The sequence below is a fragment of the Neovison vison genome, chromosome 11, assembly GCF_020171115.1.
Source record: "Neovison vison isolate M4711 chromosome 11, ASM_NN_V1, whole genome shotgun sequence".
NCBI classification, from domain to species: domain Eukaryota; kingdom Metazoa; phylum Chordata; class Mammalia; order Carnivora; family Mustelidae; genus Neogale; species Neogale vison.
The window spans coordinates 112,217,410-112,234,636 of record NC_058101.1 but is presented as its reverse complement, the minus strand read 5'-3'; the positions used below and the strand labels follow the sequence as shown (position 1 = coordinate 112,234,636).

Below are 17,227 nucleotides of genomic sequence, written 5' to 3'. Positions count from 1 at the left end.
GGGAAAGTGTGTGTGTGTGTATTTATGCTATCTATCTATTTCTCTCTCTGTTTATATATACATAAAGACAGAGAGAGAGAATGAGAGAAAGTAGAGAGAGACATACCAATTAATTTCATTTTAGGAAAATATTTTGTAAGAAATTTCATGAACATCACCAAATGAAATATGTTTAAAAATTATTGACATTTTTCTAAAAAAAAATGGACCAGAAGTTGAGTTTAATTTTTCTTTCACATTCTATAATTTTCATTTTTAAAATGAAGTGTGTGTAGATAATAACAACAAACAACAAAAATCAACATTTTTATCCTACTTTTGGAAAACTGATGAGATGATCTAACACTTTTTAAATAAATGACTTTCCCCCCAAAGATATCTTTGTCTGGATACTATCTGATTAGCTCATGAAAATCAATCAAACACAGCTACACACAATCTGTGTAATTTTAATGAACTGAATTTCCAAAACATACAGTCCATAAAGCTTTTATTTTATTTTATTTTATTTTTTTGTTATAGGAAAAAATATGGACTTCGGAGTTGCCAGACTTGGCTCTGTAGCCAGGTCCTCCCACTTGCTACATTTGCAGCCTTGCGCAGGCTGGAAGCTCCCTGAAGCACGATGTTCACATGTACAGAGGGGAGGACCATCCCACCTAGCGTTGTAGGAGGATTTAATGAGATATGGAAGGGAAAGCACCTGGAATTAGGAGGCAAGCAATAAATTTAATTTAATTGCTTCTTCTCTAAGACTGAGTTTACCCCAAACAGAGCTGTATGGGCATAAATGTATTTGAAATGTTGATGATTCAGTGTTCCTTATTGTCTCTATTAAGAAGTACAGGGCGCCTGGGTGGCTCAGTGGGTTAAGCCGCTGCCTTCGGCTCAGGTCATGATCTCAGGGGCCTGGGATCGAGTCCCGCATCGGGCTCTCTGCTCAGCGGGGAGCCTGCTTCCTCCTCTCTCTCTCTGCCTGCCTCTCTGCCTGCTTGTGATCTCTCTCTGTCAAATAAATAATAAAAAAAAAGAAGTACATATCTTCATATTCATACTACTAATCAGGAAAAACAAAAACTGGGAGAATTCTTTTAATTTCCACTGCATGGGGCTATTGGTATTAGTTTACAAGTCTTCATTCATACAACTCTCCCAGTGAGGAAAGTTTCCTCTTATTTACAGCTTCAGTCCCTTCTAGTGTATGTACCAGAAGAGAGGTCATATTTCTAGCCTTCCTATAGGAGAATTGGTTCCCAACTCTTCTAGGAGGATAAAATGTTTAGAAATCCCTCCAACAGTTAGGTCTTTCAGTTCTATTGATGCTTTCAGTCTGGCAGAGAGTTCTCAAAACACTAACATGATTTTATTAATGAAGATGAGTGATTCCCAATTTGATTATAAGTTTCAGGACTGGGGCAGAGTGACCCCATATTGTGTGTTCCCTGGAAAGATATATAAAACTGCCATCTCTTCCTGTGTGTGGTGTGATTTAAGAATCAACTGTTTTTTTATGGCTCCTAGATGCATGGTTTTATAGCTTTACTGTTACTGATATTTTATAAAATTCAGAACTATTGGCTATATAAGTGCTGTCAGGGAAAAAAAAAAAGGTTTTGCAGCAAAACATGGAGATCATTTGTCAATGGCTCAGGCTTGCAAAACCTTTTCTGAACAGGCATTTCAGTATTCAACAACCTCATGTTTCAACTCTCTCCCCTAAAAACTTTATTCTTCAGTTTAAATTTAATTTTTGATTTATATCATCAGCAAAGGCAGAGAAAAGTGGATTACATTCCCAATGGATTATCCATTCGTAGCTCATAATTAAATATGGGATAAATTCTAATCTCCAGTTTAATCTTTACTTCCCACACTCATTTTCTCACCTTTATTCACTCCCCTTCCCTCTTTCTAATTAAGCATCATAAAAGCTAAGCTACCTAACTAAAACAGAACCCCAAACTTCTAATGTTAAGAGTAAACCCAAAATAATTTTGTGTTTACACAAAATAAATAAAAATAAATTTTGTGTATACACAAAATAATTATTTTTCAAACATTCTTTATCTTTAAGTAATTTGTTTCATGGTTTGCTACTAAAATTATGCAAAGCCTAACTATGTTCATATTTACTTTAAAAAGTAAAACACAAATATTTGGACAAAATGATGAAATAAAAATAAATCAACAACCACGCCCTCTTCCTTGTTGTTTCATCCCTTCCAGCTCTCAGGCACAAAGAATATATCCCAGGACAAGGCATTTATCAGGGGCTCTTTAGGAATTCCTGGCACTAACTAGTATTAGCAATCATAACTATTTCCAAATATAGTAAATGTTTGCTTTCAGTCATTTTTACATTTTGTTTAAGCAAATCAGTGCCACAGTAAGAAAAAAATAATTTACAATCTAAATTCCATTCTGAGCACTGGGTATTAATGAATCCTTGAACACTACAACAGAACTTTGCTGGATAACCGAACATAGTAAAAAACAATTCCATTCTTATTTTCTGACCAACTGTTTTTAAAACAACAATGGAGACCAAATATTTGAAACCACAATAATATAGACCTTATAACAACGATGGTGTTTAGATGATAAAAGTACATAGTTGAATATTATTAAACATTAGGAACATGAACCATATTTGCTAGAATACATATACTTTACACAAAAAGCTTGATGGAAAAGCATACCTACACTATGCTCTGACTACCTTCAGGAAGACCAATGTGTTGGTTTCATATGTCTCATCTTCCTATTGCCAGAATCAACACAAGAGTAGAGGCATTACTTATATTAGGAAATAATTTGGCTAAACTCCATCTCTGTAAAACCAGGCCACATATGGGCCACAGATGACAATGTAACAGTAGCAAAATAAATTTTTCCAATAGTCACAAAGCTCCCAAAGTTAAGGTACATGGAGACACATAAGCAGAAATTATAACAAATTATAAGTTTGTTGGTGATTCACGTATTGTTAGAACACCTTCAACATAATCCTACAGGCTGAGTTTTGTGATTTTTTTTTCAGTGTTATCTTTTCTATTAATAAAGCTGAATCCTTTTTGAGAATTTTAAATACTTCTACTTAAGAACATGTTTCTTTTTGTCGTTCAGGGTAAACGACATACCTGGATTTACTGATACGACAACCGAACTTTGAAAAAAAAAAGGAAAGAGGATCAATTAAATTCTTCACAGAGATCTTTTTAGAGATAGTTGGTCATAAAATTGCTAACAATGAGAGGCGCTCAGCTTCCCTTGAAGAAGCTACTGGTGCCCTTTGCCCTTTAGATACACGAACTTGTTAACAATGTGATTGGTTAAGGAATTGTTTAATCATATATGTCAATAATACAGAACAAAGCACCTTGCAGTTTTCTTTCCTATTCTACTCCCCTGTGAAAGACAGATGTGTTGTGTCTAATTATTCACTGATTGGTATCGGGAGAAACATTAACATAATTGGCACATTTGTTCTAATTAACAGAGAGAAACTGCCACATGCCACCCAACATGAAAAGTGAGTCCAGCAACCATTAGCTAGAAAAACCCACATCTATCAGAAAAGGTTATTCTGTTGAATTCAAACTGGAGCCCCTCGGGTCAGAACACCAAGAATGAGAATGTCACAACAGAGCTGAGAAGAGTGTGTACCCCTAAGAGAGTGGGGATTCAGCCCAGCGTCGTCGGATGCAGGTACATTAATCAAACAAATGGGAAAAGCAATTATGGGGTGATTATCAAATGCACACTGAGCCAACCCAAGCTTCTAGAAGGAGCATTCGTTAGATGCTGGGAGTTTGCCAAGTTTACTGACCAGTTTGGAAGTGACAGGTTTGAAGGTTTTTCTCTATTTGTTTTAACACTGCCCTTTAGACCAGCGGTTCTCAAACTTTGTTGGATTTAAGAATCACGGCACATCCCGCCAATTCCCTGGCAATCCCAATAGTATCCTCGTTGGAGAAGCAGTACTGCGTGCAGACTAGTTCTCACGTTCTTGCTAAAAATGCAGATTTGGGGTGGGTGTGATGGGATGGGGCCTGAGATTCTGCCTTTCTATGCAGTTCCCAGGTCATGTCTATACAGACAATCTACACATCACACTTTGACTAGTAAGGCCTTGGCAATTCTAAAAGATGTCCATAGCTAATAGCCTTCTGGAGACTTTTACTACATAGGGTTTGGCTCCAATTGCTCCAGAGTTTAAAATCCCCGAATTATTTTCTTTTGATTTCTCACAGTGGCAACAGTTTCTCTTCATCTTGCATGACTAAGAAAGTCTTCACTATAGGAGGCAAACAAATGTTCTATACCCATAAGTTGTGGCTAAAAACGTGCCTTAAAAACAAGAAGCAAAAGGCCATTAAAAAAAGTGTGCACAATGACACAAGCTTTCTACCTCTACCTCCCATCACCTGCATAGCTATTGTAGAGATATTGTTCCAGATGTTCTCTGTTGTCAAGAATAGAGGCTACTTTGTTTATGTACCCATTTGCTTATCAGATTTGCAATAAAATAAGACGCTTATTCACTTCTGTGTTGACTACTGTCCAAAATACTCTGTAGGTTTCAATGGGTTTATGAGTGTGTTTTTATGCTTTAAAGAGAAAGTGTTGGTCTTCAAGCATGTTGAAATTGTATCTTCAGACAATTGTAAAAAAAAAAAAAAAAAAAAAAAAGCTAAAGAATTAAAAAAAGCAAGTGGAAAATGTAGTGACATTTTGTTCAGTTGTAACTCCTGCAAAGAGAAGGAATTTGCTAAGAAAGGAATTTGTTTTCCTATTGAGGAAACACTCCCTTAATTGCACATATGTCTGGCTCATTGCTTTTGAGAGCTGAATGTACACAGACCATACTGCGGAGGCAAACTTGTCTTGAAATCTGAAAACTTTCATTCCTAAAGCCTAAGTTCAACTATGAGAAGATAAAAGCACATTGACCTAACGAACTATTGAATTAACTAATAGTGACAGCCACCAAAAATGCCCAAGGTAGAATGACTCTATTAAGTAATCTCTTCCATGGGAGCAAAATGGCACTGAAATGTTCTTAAAATGCTAATTTTTTTAGGGCAAAGCAAACATAAATTGAAGAGTCAAGTCCATTGTTAGTTCCTAAACAGTCTTCACTACAAATTTGCTTTTCAGCAAAAGGAACTCCTAGCATTTCTTCTTATTTACCAAGTAAAAGTGGGACTCTTACCAAATCTGGTCATCTTTAGAAAATACTGGCTTTCTGCTCTCCAGCACTGCCATTTCTTAACCCCCAGTGAGTTTATAGTAAGTAGTGCCTCTAGGCAAATGGGAGGAATCACTGAAAGAAATTCCAAAGCAAGAGAACTTATTGAAGAAACATATACTTTTCTCAAGAAATAAAGGTCATGGAAATAAAAGACCATCTTGCCCTGTGATTAAAGACACAGTCTAGGTCACTGCCTGGTGTTAAAGTGCCACTGAGAGAGAGATTATATTTGAAAACAGCTGAGGTCTGTTGATCACTGATTTTAGGTCATCTAAGAAAAGCTCTTTCTAGTAGATGTGTTACACTTTAGCATGGAAAATTTTCCTTTCCCCTGGAAGACCAAATAGTTTCTAGGTTTTATTCATTGAATAAAATAAAATCTAAAAGTCATGTTCAGGATTTTTTATCCCCACAGAAATTAAGGTATTTCTTTTATTTCTCCATCTCTCTCCATCTCTTTTCCTTTTACACTGAGACAAGCAACCATTTTCTCTCGCTTGTGTTAGGGCAAGGTCCCCTAGATGGATCCCTGTTTTCATCCTCACCCTACAAAAATGAATTTTCCACACAGCAGAAAGGATGATTTTTGAAAAACAAATATATCCCAACATGACAATTCTGTACTTAAAATCTCCAGTGGCTCTTCCTGCATTCAGAGATATATCCAAGCTACTTACCATGTCTGTTAGTCTACAAACTTGTCCTCTTCCCTCTGACTAAAGGACTTCCTGCCCTCCTCACGGCTTCACTGTGTGTCTGGGCCACTGGCCTCTTTGTAAATCATACAGCCACATCCACTCCTTCTGAGGGTGTTTTGCTCCCCCTGCCTGGAATGTCCTGACCCAAATCTTTTCATGACTGGCTCTCTCCTGTCACTCAGACCTCATGTCAGATAGTGCCTCTACGGATAGATTCTCCTTGACTTTAAAATGACTTCCCATCCTCAACAACCATCAACCTCTCAAAATGACCTTGTCTTATTTCCTTTCACTGGCAATTATCGGATGGCATCTTGGCCATTTATTTCTATTCCTGTTTAGTCCTTTTTTTTCCTCTTTTAACCCATTAGGGACTTTGGCTGACTTGTAACTCCTGGATACTAGAAAATTAGGCAGCACACAGTGAGTAGACAATAAATATTTCTTGAATCAAGGAACTAATAATTAAAAAATAAAAAGTGCATGTTGTACTATAGTTCAAAGGAACCACTCCGTATGTGCCCAAGTGAAGCCACAAATGTGTTATAAGTCCAGAAAAGGTTTATAATTTCTTACTGTTTTTTGAAAAACTGATGTTGGCATCGTTTAACTTTATTATTCTTTTTAACTTGGTTTACATGGTTATTTGGCTTTCTGGTGATCTCCGTGTATAACTACTAGAGGCAGATACTGGAAGTAAAGCATATGGGGTAACCATGATAAAGAGGTGATGCTGACAACTATTGACTGCACCAATGCAAAGCTTGCAAGCTGACTGCTCATCATTAGGGAACCTAATGCTTGTGCAGAACTGTTTGCAAGGCTCTTAATCAGCTCGTAAGAAAAACCCCTTCTTGTTGCTATGCCCATGCTAGGAGAAAACTCCAGCAGATTCTACTGATCACCGAAAGTAGTATCTCCCCCCAGAATTGTATTCAAGCTCTTCTTTTCTCTCCAAAGCTCTTTCGCCTGCGAAGAATAGAAAGCACAGCTCGGAAGACAATGCATCTGCATGGAAATGCATCAACATGAATTTCCAATTATGAGAGAACGGCAGTGAAACACGCACACCTCTCATGAAACAAAATGTTCAGCGGCCATATTAGTAATCAATTAGATGGAGTGCCACCTGATGCTGCACATTTGGCGGAGCCTCCAGCTGCCAGTAGCTTTTTGCCCTGGCGGTATTAGCTTTTAAAAAAATCTGTTTTCTCCTTATGAAGACCAAACTCAGCAAAATAATCTATTCCTTTGCACTTCAACCCCTATTTTTCCACTTGCTAATTAGAGATGCAAATGTTGATAAATAAAATGATGGTTTCTAAGCACAAGTGGGTCAATACGTTGAACATTGTGCCCTGTTCCTCCAATTAAACTCCTATGAGAAATAGCTCAATTATAATTAGAGAAGCAATTATCCCCTTGTTAGAGGTGATACAAATCACAGGTTTTAGTGAAAAATTCAGTTTTGCTCCTTCTGCCATGCCAACAAATCTTGTATCCATTGATGTTTTGATCCCAGTACTCTCCAAAAGACAGAATCTCTCTCATGAAATAAAGTATCTCTGATTATAATTCTGCCTCATCATGTGACGGCAACATTTTCTAGGTATAAACTAAGATGATCAAAGAGGGATTCATTTCACGGAGTGCTGCTATTATGCCACTGGAGCGACCCCGCACCCATTCATGACTGCTTTAGTTTTCTGGCTTGTTTAGGGAGATGGGGAGGCTCGTCTATTGAAATGCAAGAAAAACATTATAGTTTGGCTTGGTCTTAGCAAAAAATAAAATAGTGGGCAATACCATTTTAAAGTGTTTCTGGGAGTTGGTTTTCTTTCTCTCATTTAGTCTACTCTTAATTTTAATATGAGTATTACTAACCTGCCCTATATTCCTTGAACTAAAGTAACTCCCAATGAGCTCCCTCCCCCACACTTCTTTTTCTCCTGATCCTAGTAGATTGGAAATTTGTTCTTAGGCTTCAGACTGATGGATCACCTAACCTTACACTGAGTTCTGTCAATCGGGTTGTATCTTCAGGGGTAACAAACACACCCATTTGGAATCAAAGTTCTATCTCCATTTCCTAAACTGTAGTCATAGCCAACAGGGACTCTTTCCTTGTTTAATTAAATACAGTCAGAGAATCTACTAAGTAGATTCAGTCTGCTGGTATTAGAGATAAAACATGAGGAACCCCCTTTTTGCTCCTTATTTCTTTACAGTTTAGGCAGGCACAGAAGTCAACAGTTATGTTTCAACAAAGGTAGTGGCTGTGGCTATATAAAATCCTTGTATATAGGGGCCAGCCCCATTGGGTCATCCATAGCAGGTGTTAAATTCTGAACTAATTCTGTATGTGCTTCGAAGTAACTGAATGCTCCCCCTCCCCTTCCCAATACTGGAGGGCTCCCTGGGCCACCCTCTGATTCAGCAGCTAAAGGGTTTATACTGGAACAGCACAAGGCCTTCAGACTCTGCCCCCGTGCTAAGGAATTTGTATAGTTGATAGAAAGAAAGAAAGGGCTTGGCAAGAAGATCAGAGAGGGGGAACATCAAGCCTAGAATGCTGAAACCCATAAAATTTATCCTGGAGTGCCCACAGCATAATATTTTTTTCCCTCCCCAATAAATACGAAGGTGAGTTCTTAGTCAAAATAGTCATCACCTGTAGAGATGGGAATACAAGAAATCTGGATTGGTCTTTCCCTCCTCTGAAATTTTGTCACTCTCTTTCCTTTGGCCCTGAAAAGGAGAACTACGACTAGTAGCCTCAGCCCAAATTTCCTCTTTGAAATAAAATACATGGGCTCTTGGGACTGTGATGACTAAGTGGACAATAGCAACTTTAAAAATCAGAAAAAGGACAGCAGCATGTCAGTACTTGTAGCGATTTACATGAACAAGGCATCTGTAAGATGGATATTTACATACAGGGCACCTGGGTGGCTCAGTTGGTTGAGCAACCAAAACTCTTGATTTCAGGTCAGGTCATGAACTCAGGGTCCTGGGATTGAGCCCCACATGGGTCTCCACGCTCAGTGGGGAGTCTGCTTGAGAGTCTTTCTCTCTCTCTGCCCCCCCCAACTCTTAAATAAATAAATAAATTTTTTCTTAAAAAGTAGATATTTATATAAATGAGGGCCTTTCCTGATTTAAAACTTATAGTGCTATCTTCGTTGTAGCTTTTATGGACTCTATCCAAAACCCTGGCTAGAAAATACGGGAGGGCATGTCGGTGGTGGTTCTTCACAGGACAGAAGCTTCCTCTCTGCATGCCCACACAACACCAGCACAGGTACAATGGGCTCAGGGACTATTCAGAATTCAAGAGATTGAATTCAGTCTTCTGTGAATCAATGGATGATAATATAATAATAATACAAAGAGTGGCTGATGTTTCTTGAGCTTTCAACATGTTCTAAGTGATTCACATGTACCATCTCATTTAAATTCCCAAAGTACACTCTGAATAGATACTATTATTATTATTATTATCTCTATTTTATATTTCAGAAAACATATGTACAGAGGACTGAAATACTCTTGCCCAAAGTCAAAAAGTTAAAAATGGTGATGCATGTGTTCACACCTAGAGTTCTGTAAGGAAATTAGCTCAACATTCCATGGTGGTGATTAAAGGCAAAACAGGGGATGATGTTAAATGTTATTTATGACCTCAGAAATGCCTCTGCCACTATTTGTATCAAAGGTGATATCACTGTAATTGAAGATTAGTGGAGTTCTTTAGAAATTTATTGACTTGTATGGGAAGGAAGAAAATAATTACCGCCTCATGTTCTGCAAATAATGTACCTGACTACTTCTTCAATGGAGCTGGACACATACTTACAAAACAAAGATCAACCGAGTTGATCAGCCATGTATTCATTGGAAATTTACCACTAGAGATTTTCAGAACCATTTGCCTTGGATGCAAAGGAAGCACGAATTCTTGCCAATATGGCTGATACCTTAAGGGCTGATTTTATTTATCGGAAAGCTCAAGAATTGATCTGTAAGCTCAATATTTCATTCTATGCAATTTTTATGCTCTAGAGTCTTCAAAAAATTTAAATATTAATTAATGAATGCATTCATCATAAAATTAAAATAATCTTACAATATTTTAATTCACCAGGTTAACATTTCATTCCTTTCTTTTTTCTTGATCTTACCCCTCTTAAGCAACTGACCATGTAATGTGTCCCATTAAGGTATTTATTAACTTTCTGATCTTAGTGATTCTAAGGGTGTTGGATAGAATCTACCTAGGAGTTTATTAGCCTGCTCTTGAGCATGGTTGTTTGATGTCTCTTCTGACTCAAAAAAAAAAAAAAAAAGCCACATTAAATATAGTTCTTTGAATGTCAAATGGGTATATGATTTTGAGCTTGCCAAGTGTTAATTGGTCTCTTCCCCACTGATGATACAAATAAAATTCACAGCCAATTAGTTCTCAGTCATGAATCTTTACTCCTTGACAAAGTGAACCACTTTCTTGGAGAGGCTAAAAAAATGAAAAGATTACTAGGATCTTGTCATTGAAAGTCTTTGCAGGGATCAGCAATCTGTAAAAAATGTTGGGTAAAAATGAGGTTATGGATACCCACCCTACTCAGAATATATTTTGGTCTTTAAAGAAGTTTAATGAAGGTTTGTTTTAGAATTTTAAAAAATACAATTAGGGAGATAGGAGCACTATTTTAATAAGTGAAAAGAAATACTGAATAGAGAAGAGTTGCCTCTTTCATCACACTAAATCATATTATATATCAGTGTTAGAAAATAAAGTCTTGATGTGGTTGGATAAAACAGCTATGATCATGCAAAGTTTCTGATGCACTGCTAGAAAGTACCATGGGATGCCACTTAGCAGGCAAAAAATAGTTCTCCTCTTTCAGAGTAAAACAAAAAGTTTCATGAAGAGCACTACTTTGAGTTTTTGCATTGGCAATGGAGAGATATAAACGCCTGTGAGAGAAAAAAAAAACGCAATTGTTTTCCAAGTGCCTTGCCTAAATTTCTAGTTCATATTATTAATAATAATTTGGAAAGAGCAATTAATCTTCTTGTTGTGAGACCAGTTCCTTGAGCTGACTCCCACCATTGCTTCAACCTTCAAAAGACTGAAAAACTATGAGAAATCTGATAGTAAGTGTACAACTATGAAACATTTTTTGTACAATGATGTGTCAATAATATCTGTTTGGAATTTCATAGATAGGAAGGATTCAGGGCATATTTTTACAAAAAAAAAAAAAAATTAAGCAGGCCCATATGCATGCCCAAATTGCAGCAACTGAAAAATGCCTCTTTCCATACATTCAGTAAAGAGTAAAAATTCCAAAGGACTAAATATAGTTTTTAGGTTACAAGGACCAACAAGTTGGCAGTAATATATGTCACTTGTCAAATTGAAGTGTTTCTGGACCCACAAAATACCAGATTAGCTAGGACAATAGTATTTGATGCCTATGAGGAGGTCTCCTAATAATCATAAAAGGTAACATTTTTGAGAGTTTAGAGTTATTTGTGAACAAATGAAAGATACGGTATTAGATGATTTTCCTCAGTAGATATGCTTTATGATAGGGAATGGCTCAAGGAGGGCATGGTACTCTCTTGTGGCCATCTAGGCCAATCCCCCATAGACAGACATTTTCAAAGGACACTGTATGGTTTGGTGCTAATGAAAAACATGGTATGTATCTGATTTGTCATGCTTCATTAACAATCAATAGGCTTTGTTTTAGCAAAAACAAAAAATGAAAATGAGGAGCTTGATGGAAAGCTCATGGTAAGAAACACTTGTTATTTCTCAAGCATGTTTTTATTCATGGTGTGTAGATATGGCCTTTAGATTACATCATGGAAAAAGAAATGTATATGTGGGGTGCACAGGCTCACAGACACACACACAGACACACACACACACAGACACACACACACACACACACACACACCCTTTTTACATTTTTTGCATATCATCAAGGACAATAATAAAATTGATAGTACATCATTATCTTATCACTTTGCTATATGATAAGTGCCAGATAAAATAAAGCAATGTTTCTGATTTCTTGAAAGAGAATGACAAAATTAAACCAAGCTGCCTGTGGCTTTGTCCAGTGGGGCATTCTAATTGACTCCCAAGTCATTAATCAGTTCCCAATCAATCTATTTTGCCAGCAGCAGGCAGTTAGGACTCCATTACCAACCATTCATCATGCCATACCCTAATTCACTGCACCATTAGCCATGGATTAGGCCTCTGTTAGAATAACTTAGTGCCAATAGCTAAATGCAAAGAATTTTTGTTACTCACCTCAGCCACTGGGATCCCTTCAGGTGGTCGACACTGGAGCAACACTTCCTGTTCCAAGGATACTTCCTTTCCCAGGGGTTCCTGCTCAAATGTCTTCCGTAGATCTGGAAAGCACAGGTAATAAAATACACGAGAAAACTAATAATTAACATTTAGTCATTTATGGAAAACGCTGTAAAAATATCCCAGCTTAGTATCTTATGTATCTTTTTATTTTTTTAGTCACACATTGTTAGTATTGTACCATAATCTGGGTTATTATAGCATGTGTGGTGGAAAACATGAAATTCAGAGGTTATTAACTGCTTCTGCTAGAGTGGGTAAAAGAATGCTGGAGTCCTGAAAGAATGTATGTAACTTCTTCCGGTGTCTCCAACAGGAAGCAAGAAAAAGGGGAACTATGGGTATAAATCTAAAAATATCTCAGTATGTAATTATGTAGTCATTCTTTAATTAAAAGATCAAATGGTCATTTTTGCCCAAATATACCAACGGCCTAACTACATATTTATATAATTATAGTTGCGAAGATAGTTATAGGCAGTAGACTTTTAAAAATTGTTATAGGTGGCCACAAACATATCAGAAATCAGTTTGCAATTCTAAACACCAAAGTTAAAACATAAATGATTTAGCCATAGAGCTTTGAAACAACATTAATTTTTAAAAAAATACCAAATATTTTATTTCATACATGTATAGTTTCAGCTCCTACCAATGAAAAATTATTGAAATTTTACCCAGTTGATTTTGATTATAAATTAATGCTTCTAACCTCTCATTCCATGGCCCTGATAAAGGCTTAAGAATCTAAAAGTACCACTTTAGCTTATTGAACTATGGGTGGAAACCCAAGACTCTGGAGGTCATATCCCTAATGTCTTTCAAGGAGCTATCAAAAAGCACCATCTGGAAGAATGGACAGAGAGAAAAATCTATTGTTACATACTTGTCATTTATTGAATTTCTTGGTATAAGAAAACTTCCAAGAGCTTATGGGTTGTGAGAAAATTATGGATCTGTGTGATCTGAGGTAAGACAAGAGACTCTAAATGGTGATGGAATTTCTGGCAGAAGGCTACTTCTAATTTGATTATTGAGAAATTGAGTATATTGCAGAAATAAACACTTAAATAAATAAATCCACATAATTATCAGAACTTATAAGTTATCAAAACCATGTCCTTATTTTACACATAAGAAACAGATCTATCAAATTACTCAAAGCCTTACAGCAAAATAATCAAAGCTACATTAGGGTATCAAGGAGGGCACAAATGGCATGGGGCACTGGGTGTTATATGTAAACAATGAATCTTGGAACACTACATCAAAAACTAATGGCATACTGTATGGTAATTAAAATAACATAATAAAAAATAATAAAAGAAAGAATAATCCATAATAAACATAAAAACCTGTTAGGTTTATTTTTATTATGGATCATTCCAGCAAAATAAAAACCAAAATAACCATAGTGATAAATGAAGGATGGTACCCACCGATCAAAAGCATAAAATTCACACATCACTATCTTCATTCTAAATGGGTTCTTAAAAATATATATTTTTAAGCTTTATTTATTTAAGTAATCTCTATACTCCAGGTGGGGCTCGAACTCAAGACCCTGAGATCAAAAGTTCCAAGCTCCACCTACTGAGCCAGTCAGGGGTCCCTCATTCTAAGTGTTTTTATTGCAGTTAGTGATATAGGTATACACATCAAAAACAACAACAAAAAGAACACGCTGAGACCCAATTTGTACATCTTTTGCTATTGCACACATCCCATTCACACATCTTTTGGTAAATCTGTGTCCTTCCAACACAAACGATAAAAACAAACTGAGGGTTTTGGAGGGGAGGGGGTTGGGGGCTGTGGGTTGGCTGAGCCTAATGGTGGGTATTAAGGAGGGCACGTATTGCATGAAGCACTGGGTGTGGTGCATAAACAATAAATTTTGGATCACTGAAAAAAATACAATTAAATAAAATTTAAAAAAACCAAACTTTTCTACTCCGTCTGTTCTTACATAGTAGCTTCTCTTTGGGCCCACTTTGGCAGCACATATACTATCATAACTCCTCTTTGTTTTGGATCTGCATTAAGATAAAATTTCAGCAAAATGCCAAATACTAATTAAAAGAATAGTGACAATGAACAACTTTTATGGGATAAAATGTTCTTGACAACATATACCTCATTTGTAAAAAAAAAAAAAAAATCATTCTGAAAAACTCCCATCTGATATAGGGTAGGGTAAGGTGAAGAAATAATTACTGGAATTAGTTCTTAAATTAAAGAACCTACCAACTCACTCTTGGTTAAATTAATCGGCATATCACAAAACGTAGGGCTAAGAGCAGGAGTGAGACACTTATGTCTCCGAATAGTTAAAACAAATTCTTTTAATATGTGTTAATCACGTGCTTTGGTTGACATTTGATTAGGTACTTAAGAGGATGATGTGTAAGATAAAGACACAAAACTAGAAAGGTAATCAGAGGTCTACCAGTCAAGGCCCTTCTGCCATGCTGAAGACTGACAAACCCTCAAAAGCTTTTAACCAAAGGAAGGCGATTGGACGTCACATTGTCTGCATTGTGATAAATGGATTGAGGTGGTGGTAAAGAGACAGACAGTAGTTAGGGACCCATCTGAGTAGACCAGGAGGGATGATGGGGTCCTGAACTCAGCTACTGATAGTGGGGAGGAGAAAGCAATAGGAGAAAGAGGAAGAGACAGAGTCTAGGAATAAAAAGATCATACGTCCAGGAAGACCCATGTATTTGGAAAGTGCCAGGAGGCAAGACTAAAAGTCTATTCTTAGTAATTCTATTGCAGTTGTTAAGATGGTACCATCACTAGGTGAAATAGTACCGAATTAGGCAGGAAAGTGAAGGGAAAGATAGCAATGTATTTTGGTAAAGGTTCAGTTTGGTGTGTCTGTAGGATATTCAGATGGAAAGTGCGATAAATTCAGATCATGATTTCTAAGCTGCAGTGCTACTGATATTTGGGGCTGGAGAATTCTCTGTTGTGAGGTTGTCCCGTCCACAGCCAGATAGCAGCATAGGTGGACTCCACCCACTAAAAGTCGGAAGCACCCCTCCCAGCTGGCATGAAATAAATGCCTCCAGATGACGCCTAATGTCCCCTGTGAGCAAAATCCACCCCAAGTTGAGAACCACTGGCCTAGAACGTAGAAAAAAACATCCTCATAGGAGATTTGTGCTTCGTTGTCTAGGAGATGTCTGAAGCATGGGAACTGGATTAGATAACATCACCAGGGGAAAGACTGTGTTCAACAAGCAGGACACAACGTTCTAGAGAAAAAAGACTGCCAGCAAAGTGACATGGCATGAACCAAGAGGCAAGAGAGGAACCAAACAGACATGTGTCGGAGAAGCTAAGAGGAGAAAAACGTTTTAAGAAGTTGGGCGGCAGGACAAACGCAGGGAAAGGCTCAGAGGGACAAAGCACAGATTGGTTTGGGAAATTTAGGCCTGCAGAGCGAGCGGAAGCCAAGCTGTGCTGAGCAGTGCACAGGAATTGGGAATACGACCATCATGAGAACCTACTGCTTTTTTGCCAAATGTTATGGTGACAGGAGTCAGCAGTACCATTAAGGGGCGATGGGTCTGAATGCAGCATGCTCTAATTCTCAGGATATAGTGTAGTTTTTGGCATGGATTTCAAATTCCTGCCATATGAAGGCACATCTCACGAGAACCCTTGTTTCCTAACTGAGAATGGTGACCACACCTCAGAGGCACGTGCTTCGAGGGGCCAGATTAACTGAACCATCATTGAATGCCCGATAATTATTTTATTTTAATGGCTTGGCTTTAAACTCCATATAAATTTTATGTAATTTCTAAAATGATCTCACATTGAACCCCCCCACGAGGCAATACTTCTTCCTGAAAAATCCTTTTAATTTCTTCCATAAAACCTCTTTTCTAGCTTTCAGGTTGTGTAATGAGCATAGGATATATTGTGGCTGTCCAGCAAGGCAGCTCCTCGTTTCAGTGTCTCCGCATTACTCTGAGAGAAGAGGGTGGGTAACATTTTAAGCATATCCTTTATCATTTGCAGAGATGTGATAGAAGGCAGGCTGGATGCCTTGCAGGCACAGAGAACACAAGGGTGACGAATGAATAAGCATGAAAAACGGACACTTGTCAGCTAGGAATTAGATGTAAAACAGAACGGTTCAGAATAATGTGGGTATTCCTGTCAGGAAAAGAGATGAATTTCTGCCCTTGGAAGACCTTTAGGAGTCTACATTTCTGTTTTCTTTCCATTCGTTCTAAGGCTGATACTAAAATAAGTCTAAAGTCCTTTCATTATAACCGAGATTACTTTTGCAAAGTCAACTTGGCCTACCTCTGATTTAGTCGTTGATGCCAGCAATCGAAAGAAAAATCAGCTTTGTCAGATGCATGCGTTCTGGGAGATGTTTACTTAAGAACATGAATATTGGCTTACTAAATCCATACGGCAAAATCCAATTAGCAGATGTAGAATCAGACTTGAAACTATATGGATTTCTATTTACCATTTACACAGTAATCAAAGAGAGCCTTTCGGGGCACCGACAAGCATGGGCACACATCACAACGTCACATTTTTTTATTGTAGAGTTTTGATGTTTTCAATGAATTTTTTTTTCACGATAATGACACTGTGGTCACATATTGTTTATGATGCGGAATATACCAGTTCATGGCATTCTATAAACTTCGCTTTTGATGGCGTGGTAAACAGAAAAGAACGCTAACTGGGAGTCTGAGGACGGTGCCCTTCACCTTCCTCATTTGTAAAATGAAAATAAATGTCTGCATGCTTTTAAAGGTCTCTTTTGCTACATATAAGGGCCAATGACTAAATAGACTAACAATTTAAATGTATGTTTGAGGGGAAAAGACGTTTTCCTGTGTT

The 17,227-nt window shown here is 37.3% G+C and overlaps 1 protein-coding gene across 2 annotated transcripts in view; it reads right to left on the bottom strand.

Moving 5' to 3' along the window:
• Nucleotides 1–17,227, bottom strand: part of UNC5C (unc-5 netrin receptor C) — a 355,335-nt gene that overhangs the window by 83,541 nt on the left and 254,567 nt on the right. For both annotated transcript variants that reach the window (XM_044224455.1, XM_044224456.1), the window contains exon 4: nucleotides 12,284–12,387. In XM_044224455.1, coding sequence (XP_044080390.1) covers nucleotides 12,284–12,387 — 104 coding nt within the window. The remainder of the gene's footprint in view (nucleotides 1–12,283; nucleotides 12,388–17,227) is intronic.